The 9579-nt window shown below is 60.4% G+C and overlaps 1 protein-coding gene across 1 annotated transcript; it reads left to right on the top strand.

Moving 5' to 3' along the window:
* Positions 1-1992: 1992 nt before the first annotated feature.
* On the top strand, positions 1993-5243 carry LOC130544636 (proline-rich protein HaeIII subfamily 1-like). Its single transcript, XM_057317222.1, has 6 exons — positions 1993-2039; positions 2418-2511; positions 2940-3283; positions 3670-3803; positions 4558-4744; positions 5114-5243. Exons 1-6 carry the CDS (start codon positions 1993-1995, stop codon positions 5241-5243), a joined length of 936 nt encoding a protein of 311 aa, XP_057173205.1.
* Positions 5244-9579: the final 4336 nt, after the last annotated feature.

Raw genomic sequence — 9579 nt, 5'->3', positions numbered from 1 at the left:
CTCCCCATTCATAAGCTAAAAATCGTGGGGTGCTATACGGAATGCCTAAGAGAAAAGCAACACTAGATGAAAAAAATCAGTAAAGGAAAAAATTCTTAAGAGCCTACTCTTTCCAAATTTAAATAAATGGAGAGAAATCCCTTGTTCTATGCTTGGAAAGATTTTATACTTGATTTCTGCAAACGTGAATCTACAAATTTCATTCCAACCCACTTAAAATAAAGGACAATTTCCATGTGACCAAGTTGCCCTCAGAGTCTCATCGGAGAGCATGTCCGCAGAGAAGCTACTATGGGTTTGAAAGCAAAATGAAAAGAAGGAACAACAAGGAATGAGTTTCCAAAAAGACACAAGTGCGAGGGACCACGGCCGGCAGGTGAGGCATCAAGTGCATGGACTCGGGGACATACGCAAGTGTGGCTGCATGGAACTGGGGGACGGATGGACAGACAGCGGGATGGCGCTCCAGTCGGCGGGAGACCCCATGGCCGCCACTGCAAGGCCACTGCTGTGATCGCTACCTCATCTGAGGCGAAATGTCTAGGTCCTGACTTATACACGACAGCAAACTAACAAGGAACCAAAGTCTACACAGACACATAAAAATCTGAAATTTCCTGCAGGACACGTGATGGGCTGGAAAACAGAAGCACAGAACGCAGTCCTGCGCGTTGGACTCTTCCTCAGTGAACAAGTACGCAGATCGGAAGAAAACATTTCTAGCAAATGTAACAATGAAACTATTAATATCCCCAGTCACCACATTGGCTATACAAATCGCTCAGTCGGAGACCGGCAGCCCCACAGAAAGCGGTGCTGACCACGAGCGCGGTCTCAGGGAACAGTGTGGGTGACGTCCGGATGCCGTTCCTCATTACGGTTATTAGTGTAGGAAATTACGTTGGTTGCCTGGATTTTTCCTAACTTGACCCCATGTAGAATTAACCCAGTTCTTGTCAAAACACAGGGAAAATCTTTTTGTGGAAATAGACAAACGGATTCTAAAATTCATAGAGAAAGACAAAAAAGCTGGGAGAACTCAACTTTTTTTTTTTTAAGAGAAGAATCAGGTGGAAGGATTAAGCAGCACGGTGAGCTCAAGAGGTGTGGGAAGTGGCAGTGACCACCTGTGAGTCAGGGAGAGGCAGGCGCCCTGGCAAACGGAGTGGGATGGAGCCCGCGGACGGACCCCACGGGCTCAGCCCACCACGTGGTGCACAGGCGGGGAGCGACGGAGGAAGGACACGCACTGCAGCAACGGGACGTCCGTGGGGTTAGAAAAAGACTTTTGGCCTAAACCTCGCGCCTCCTTATAAAAAAAAACAACCCAAAGTGGATCATAAATTTAAACACAAAATATAAAGCTTTTCTACAAAAAAATAGGAGAAAATCTTCAGGACCTGGCGCTGGGCAGAGCTCATAAACATAACATCAAAAGCATGATCTGTTAAAAAAATTTTTTTAAATTTTTTTAAAGATTTTATTTATTCAACAGAGATAGAGACAGCCAGCGAGACAGGGAACACAAGCAGGGGGAGTGGGAGAGGAAGAAGCAGGCTCATAGCGGAGGAGCCCGATGTGGGGCTCGATCCCATAACGCCGGGATCACGCCCTGAGCCGAAGGCAGACGCTTAACCGCTGTGCCACCCAGGCGCCCCTGTTAAAAATTTTTTTTTAAATCTGTGAATTAGACTTTATCAGAATTAAAAACTTTTGTCCTGCAAAAAGAACATGTTTGTTAACCGCACTGGAATGAAAGTAAGTAGAGAGAGAACTTTTGTCGTGCAAGAGCCCCGCTAGGAGCTCCCGACTGGGAGGAAGTGTTTGCAGGCCCCGCGTGTGCCGACAGACGGGCATCCAGAACACAGAAAGGGCCCTCAGCCTCGACAGGAAGGAGACAGAATGAGGACAGAAGCGGGAGACGTGCCATCGCAGGGGGTGTGAAAGGCGAACAAACACGCGGACGTGCCCGACGCTGCTCGCCCGCGGGACATGCCGGTCGGCAGCACCACGAGAAGCCTCCGCACGGCCGTCACAAAGTCATGACATTGCCCGGCGCCGGCGGCCGGAGAAACGCGATCACCGGCAGCTGCTGGGAATGCAGAACGTGACAGCCGCTCTACAAAATAGTCTGACAGTTTCTTAAAAAATGAAGCCTGCACTTACCATATGGCCCGGCAGTCCCGCTCCCAGACACTGATCCCAGAGAAACAGAAAACCCTACACGACTGCTCATCACAGCTCCTTCCAGCCCCAAACTAGAAACAAGCCTCCTGCCACGGTGCGTGGCTGGACACGGTGCCCGTGGAGAACGTGGGACACACTTCACACTTATCAAGGGTCGACACAACGACCTCAAGCAGCCACAGACTGTGTGATTCGGTTGGGGCCTCATTCTCAGAATGACCTCATTTTAGCCACGGGAGGCAGGTCAGCGGTGGCAAGGGGACCGTGACCGTGGTGGGACAGACAGTCGTGGCACCGAGCTGCCACGTGCCCCACGAGGCCACGGTGAGGCCAGCTCCTGGCTGGGATATGGCTGGCGGCTGCTGGGACGTCCCCGTGGTGGGGAGCAGTTGAACGGTGCATGGGAACTCCCTGCACTATTTTTGAAATTCCTGTGAATCTGTATTTCAAAATAGGATTTCTTTTAATTATGAGTAGTAAGAGAGCATATCGTGTCCCCCTGTGTGAGAAAGAAGGAGAAGCAGGAACAAGCAGGCAAAACCCACAGGAAAGGAAACCAGAAACAAGGGGACAGAGGTGAGAGGAGGACGGCTTAGCTCTGCCACCGTTGTCGCCTCTGTTTTGTCAAAAACATGAAATGGATAGAACTGTAAGGGTGGTGGGCAACCGAACAGGGATGACCTGAGGACTCGGCGAGCGTTAAGGGACTTCACCTTAGAGACTGTGACCTGGACGACCCCCGCCCTCCACAGAGGGCCCGAGGCTCCCGCAAGAGCCAGGACCAGGTGGGGGACACGGCCAGCCTGCAGGGAAACCGATCCCCCACCGCGGCCGCCCAGGGCCCAGGACACCGTCCTTGGTGCTGCCACAAGCGGGACGCGGTGTCAGGGCCCGTCCCCAGGGCCCACCTCAGACAGCAGGGCCCACCGCACCCCTCCCCGGAGCCCCCGCAGCCGCCCCCGGCCCTCCTCGGAGCCCGGCCGCGGGGCAGCGCTCTCGGGCCAAGCCGCGGGCAGCAGCCCCGGCCTCGGCCCTCACGGGGCCCCGGTCCCCACGGATGCCTCTCCCCAGAGATGAGCTCCCCGCTCAGCCCGAGGTGGGTGGAAAATCAGAATTGCTTCCTTAATTGGTATTTTCCAGTTGAGAGAACATCCTATGCTTTTTTCACTTGTGTCATTGAATTACCAAATGTTTTCATTTTTGAGAAGACCTGAAATTGCAGAGATCTTGGGGATTTAGGGAAGGAATGCAAGACCAATTTTGCCTAATTACGAAATGTCTCGGCGGTCACTCTGACGTGTCCCAGAGTAGGCGATGCAGACCGCTGGGCCTCCCCGGAGGTGGGGGGCCCGGGCTCTGGCACAGATGTTTACCTGACGTCCCGGGCCAGAATCTGGTTTACATCGAGAAATCAGACTGTTTACAGGACACCGCGTCTGTCTCTCCCTCTCCTTCCCTTTCATTTGTGGTAATGTTCTGCAGGTCTCTGGGGTCCCCGGGGACCGTCTGCGCCATCACGCAAGGCTCGCCATGTCCGGACGGCCCCATCTGGGGGACGCATCAGCCCCTGGCCCGGCCACCCGGGTGGTCAGCCACAGCCCGGGCTGGCAGTGCAGGTGGGGAGCAAACCCACCCGGCCGTCAGCCCAGGGAGCAGGCCCTAGGTGGAGGGCGGGGGGCCTTCTCCAGCCCCCACATCGTGGCAGGCCGCCGGACACGACGGCCGAAGCCTCTGAGGTGTCCTGCGAGCAGTGCCTCAGAGTGGGCAGCGGGACCCGGGGTTGGCCACAGACCGAGAGAGGCCCAGTGTATAGGGAACCCGGGGTCCACATCCGTGACAGCGACCGTAGGGGCATGTGGGGGTCAGGGATGGCACGAGAGGAGCGGGTGAGGGTTACAGATGGGGCCCTGGGATGGCACGGCCACGGCGGGTTTGAGGGGCTCCTGGTCCCTGAGGGAAGGCCCTGGCCCTCTCTGCTCCCACCTGCCCCTCCGACCTGCTCTGCCCTCAAGCTGCTAGAACCGTGGGCTGGGGGGCTGGGGAGCAGCAAGAGACACCCGCTGGTGTCCCCACACCCCCGGGGCTCACCCTCGGGCCAGGCGTCCACTGCCTGCACCTGGTCCCAGAGGCCGACCTCGGGTCCTCCTGCTCCAGGGGGCTGGATTGAACCTCTGGTTCCAGCTCCAGGTTCCGCCATCATCCCCTCCCCTGTGACGATCGCCCCCGTCCTCCTCCGTCACCGGGGAGAGCTGTCCCTCCCACAGTTAGCTGGTCCTCGGTTGTCCTCAGGACATGCATTCTCCCCTCCCTGGCCTGGGTCCCTGGGCTGTGTGCTGCCTCCCCTGGGCCTGCTGCTCCTCTTGCCCTCAGATCCCGGGCAGCACAACTGCTCCGGCCTGGATGCCGGGGCTCTCCGGAAGCGGGCAGCCTCCTTACGCTCCGGGGGCCCGTGCTGTCCCCAAAGACACAACTCTGGACCAAGCGACCCCTCCTGCCCTACAGGCTGTCAAACAGGACATCCTCAGGCCTCTGTCCTTGGGCTGCTGGACACGCCCAGGTAGTCTCAGGCCCAGGGGTGTGAGCCCAACTGTGCTTCAGACCCACGGTCCTTCTAGCACCATCCGTGACACCCAGTTGTGGCCAGACCGAGTCACCACGCTCCCCACAGAGCTCATCTGAGCTGCAACCAGCCACCATGTGACCGTCTGCTGACAGCCTCAAGCCCCACAGGAATGCCCAGGTCGGGGAGCCCGCGGTCCTGGCGCTCCGGCCTCTGTCGGGAACCCCCACATGCCAGCTCGGGGCAGCAGGTCAGGCAGGCCGCATCGTCCACTCTGTCCTGTGGGCGCTGACACCCCACCTCCCAGTCCAACCCTCAGCGGTCTGCGGGGCCACCCCGGCCTCCCCGGACCCTTGCTGTCTGCAGCTCCCCATCCAGGGATCCAGACGCGTCTCCCCGCCAGTGGCCACAGCTCACGGGACTAAAGGCAGCTCCCCCACCCGGCAGCATCCCCAGCCCCCGTGGACTCCATGGCTCGGCTCTCGTGGACCTGTGACCCAGACCCGGAGTCCCACCTGGCTCCTGCCCCCGTCACTTGGGGTGTCCTGTCCTATCTGCCTCTTTACAAGTCATCACGACACGTGGGGGAAGCCAGAATGCCACTTTCCGATGTGGGAAAGTCGGGATCTAAACGAGCTGGACCGTAATCTCAGCGCCCAGCCATGCCCGGCCTTCGGAGTTTTCGGATGGGCCCCGGCTTCTTCTGCACACGTCCTGGATGCTCCTTGCACAACTGCGTGATGATGCACACGGGGCAGACTCCCGCCGCGTTTCCGGCGAGATCAGTCTTTCACCCCCAGGACTCTCGTGGCTTCGTAATCTGAGGGCGGCCGGCCCTCCTCTATTGCCGGTCAGAACCTCCAGGGCACGCGGCTTGGAGAAGTCGCGCTGTTCCTGCCTCTGGACGTAAGGATGCAGCAGGGAAATTGCTGTCTCGGAGCCCAGGGGCCGTTGGCGGCTCGGGGTTCCTCCGCCAGCTGCAGGCAGAGCCGCCCCGCTGCCCCCGCCCCGCTGAGCCCCTGCTCCCAAGCCCGTGGGGCCCCGGCCCCGCGCTGCGGCATCGCGGCTGGGTGGGCGCACGGCGCTCGCCCTCTCTCTCTCGCCTTCTCTCCCGTGGCTTCTTTCTCTTTGACTAGATGGCGCAATGTCGTCCCACACACGTGGGTAACAGTTCATTGTGCTCCTTTTGGGTGGGTTTGCTCTTTGAATTCTCAAGTTCTCCAGGTGGGAATGGCAGCAAGCGTGGACGTCGCGCTGCACGGGCGTTTTCCTGCACTTGGAATTGGCGGGGCTGTGAATCCCGCCGGGCTGATTTTTCAACGCCTGTGTTTGCTTTGCTTAGCGACAAAGCGACACGTGCTCGGGGGACACCTGCAAACCGGGCTTCCGTGTGTAAAGTACAAGCGGAGGTCCGTGTCTTCTCTCATCGGCCGTGCGGACGGGCGGGCGGGCGGGGAACGATAAACACGCACGGGTCGCCGGCGCTGATGGAGAGATAAGGTTCACACGGCCACGTGGTGGCTGAAGTCTGTCATCGCCCCTTCCCGGCTTGTCACGGCTGGGAAGGGACCCTCTCCATCATTCCAGAAAACACACGTGTCATGCAGCCGTCCCGTCCCGCTGACACACGGTGGCCTGTACTGGCTGTCGGGGGCCGTCGGTACCACCAGGGCTCTCGGGGCCAAGAACCAACGGCTTTATCCCAGATGAAGTTTCTAGAGGAAAACCAATCCTGGGGTGGGGGGGGGCACTGTGATTCTGGATGTGTAGGGCCTACAGTTGCGGGCCTGGCTGGAAGTTCTGTGTGTCCCCCTCTCCCGTGTCCTCAGCCCTGCCATGCATTACAGCAAACCGCCAATTGGCTCAGGACAGCCTGACCACCGCCGGGTGCTGTCCTGGCCTGGTGTCCCCCCTCCGCAGTGGCCGCAGCCCAGCTCTAGGCCTGCCCCAGGAGTGGAGCTGGCTAAGGGCCGAGGGGTCGAGAACTCTGACACCCCCTTCCCACGCCCACAGCCCCCGGGCCCACATGTGTCCATCCTGGGCACTGGTTGTAGACTTTCCAAGGGCCCCGACCCCAGCAGTGACTCGGGCCCTCGGGGGCAGGGCCCCACGCCTGCTGTGGGTCGGGTGTTCGGAGCAGCTGCTTTGGGCCCTGGCCTTGGCAGCAGAGACCATGTCTCATCCACCTTGTCCCTCTGCTGGTAATCCCCTCCTTACATCAAGCGTTTATGTGGCACGAACTGTGTGCAGAGCCCGGGAAGGGAGCTGCAGAGAAGCCCGGGCTCCACACCGGCTGAGAATCCGTGGTGCGTGCAGAGCAGAGCGGGGCTGGCCCGGGCCCCTGTAGATGGAGTGGGGCCAGCTGTCCTGAGCCGATTGGGGTTTGCTGTGGACTGAACCGTGCTCCCCTAAATTCACATGAGGAAGCCTCCCTAATCACCCAGGGGAGGGTGTCGGGACGCCGGGCCCCTGGGAGGTGATTAGGGGTAGACGAGGTCGTGCAGGTAGAATCAGTGTCCTTACAGAAGCAGAGAGCACTGCCCCTCCTCGGGGGAGGACACTGGACGGGGAGGAGCCCCTCCAGCCCTCGCTCTGCCGACGCCCTGACCTCAGGCTTCAGGCTCCAGACCGTGCACAGTGCATGTTGGTTCGGGCCGTCTGTGGTGTCGCAGGCCCCACGCCAGGACGAGTAGCCAGAGCGGGACGTGCTGTCCGGGGAAGGGCACTCTCAGAGGGCCTCTTGAGGGCCCAGGGCCCGGGAAGCAGGGGTGCATAGCAGCTGTGGACGTCACAAGGCTGCCTCCGCACAACGGGCCCCCACGCTGCGGCCAGGTGCCCTCGTGATTGCGAATCCCCACGGCAGCCCTGAGGAAGCCCGTTCACACCGGTTCAGCCACCAGAGGCTGAGGCCAGAGGCTCAGCAGCTCGTCACCTTCTCCCAGTTTGGAAATGCACCATTCTCAGTCCCTGGGTGCCGCCAGGGTCTTCCAAGGGGACGGACTCAATGGCCATTAACCAGCAGAAAGAATAAGGTCTTTAGTCGGTGGAAAATTCGGGACGGAGAGAAGAAACGAGCAGGGAGGCCCTCCCTCCCCAAGGCCTCCCCCCAAGTCGACCATGGCCTCCTAAGCTGACAGTGGAGGGGCGTCGGAGAGGAAGGGTACAGACGTCCCTGCGTTCAGCAGGCAGGACCCTAGCAGCGGAGTCCCCATGGCACGTAGGAAGCAGGAGACCCCACTCCATAGGGTCAGGGGCTGGAGGGGGCTCAAGGTTGAGATTTCAGCCAGCCCCATACCACAGCCACCCAGGAGGCCACTGACACCCTGACCCACCCCCTCGGGGGTCCCCAAGCTCCCAGCCTCAGGTGCAGCCCACAGCCTCCCCACACCAAATGTCCCCTGCGGGCGGGCGCTGCCCACATGTTCCGGCAGAAATCCTCGCTGACCTCCGCCAGACCTCTGGCTGGCCGGCTCAGCTGGTGGCCCCAGGAAGAGGAGCCCCCAGAAACTTTAAGAAGCATCAAAGGCATTGTGATAGGGAAGCACAAAACTTCGCAGGAGAAATCTGCCTGGTTTTGGTTCCGCGTGGTCTCATCCAGATCGGTCAGGAGAGGAGAGCCTGACCACCTGGGGACATGGCTCCTTGAGAGGCGGGTGCGCTCCTGTAGACCCCAGACCCCAAAGGTCTCCGCATGCAGCGCCCTGCGCCCTTCCACCGTCGGGAGCCTGCCGTGTGCAGATGCTGCCACCAGGTGGCGCCCTCTTGAGCGCACAGACCTCGCCGCACCTGCCCAGGGAATGTGCTCGTTAATGGAGGTGGGGGGGCTGCGATTACTACTGCAACTTCAGAGTGGAGCAAAGGAGGCACAGGGAGCATGCGTAACTTGGCGACAGTCATGGTGGGGACCAGAGTCTACCCAGGACACAGCCCCCGAGTGATGGGGATGGGGGGCTTGGATGTGGGCACCTGGCAGAACAAGGGGGCAGGGGCGGAGGAGGGGGGCACGGAGAGACCGGTGAAGGCCTGTGCCAGAGACCTGCCGGCCAGCACCCAGGGAGACTGGCGGAGCCCTGGAGGGACAGTGGGGCGCTGCAGTGACCCAGAGGGCGGCTGACCAGCCCGACAACCCTGGGCACCTGCAGAAGGAGCTGTTTGCCTGACTTGCGGTTGCCTTGCTCCTGCCCTGTCCCTGCCTGGGGGGGCGGGGTCAGCCCTGGGGAAGCTCAGCGAGGTCAGGGTGCCTCATTACCCAGCTCTGCTCCTGCTGAGGACCCCAGAGGTGCCATGCCCGGACCCTCTCCTCGGGGAACGGTGGCCAGTTCCAGGCTGTCCAGGCCTCTGAGCACCCCCGTGGGCCAGCTCCCCCTCCCTGAGTGTCCGCAGGCCTGGCCTGGCGGGCACCAGGGGGCGAGCATGGGTCTTGTAGGCTTTCTGCTCCCACTGCTTCTCCCCACCCCCCTGCACTCCTCCAAGCCCCTTGTCCTCAACCCTCAGGCCTGTAGCAGATGGGGGGGGGGAAGCATTGGGGGGCAGCTGTGCTAGGGGTGCGTGGTGGTGACTGGGGACTGGGCAGTGCTCTAGAGGGGCGTTGGGGGGATCAGGCTGTGCTCTGGGGGGCATGGGGGATGCAGGCTATGCTAGGGGGCACAGGAGCCACACCAGAGCACTGACCCCAGAGTCCACAGAGAGCAAGGGCTCCCGCTGGGATCCTGGGGGCCAGCAGATTTGTTTTCATTTTCGTCCACTGGCATCCTGCAAACAGCCCTTCCTTCACTGAACCCCATCTTACAGACGAATCGAGGGCCAGAGAGGATATAGGCTTGCCTAGGGTC

This window comes from Ursus arctos, unplaced genomic scaffold (genome assembly GCF_023065955.2).
Source record: "Ursus arctos isolate Adak ecotype North America unplaced genomic scaffold, UrsArc2.0 scaffold_23, whole genome shotgun sequence".
Taxonomy (NCBI): domain Eukaryota; kingdom Metazoa; phylum Chordata; class Mammalia; order Carnivora; family Ursidae; genus Ursus; species Ursus arctos.
This window is presented reverse-complemented; position numbering and strand designations above follow the sequence as displayed.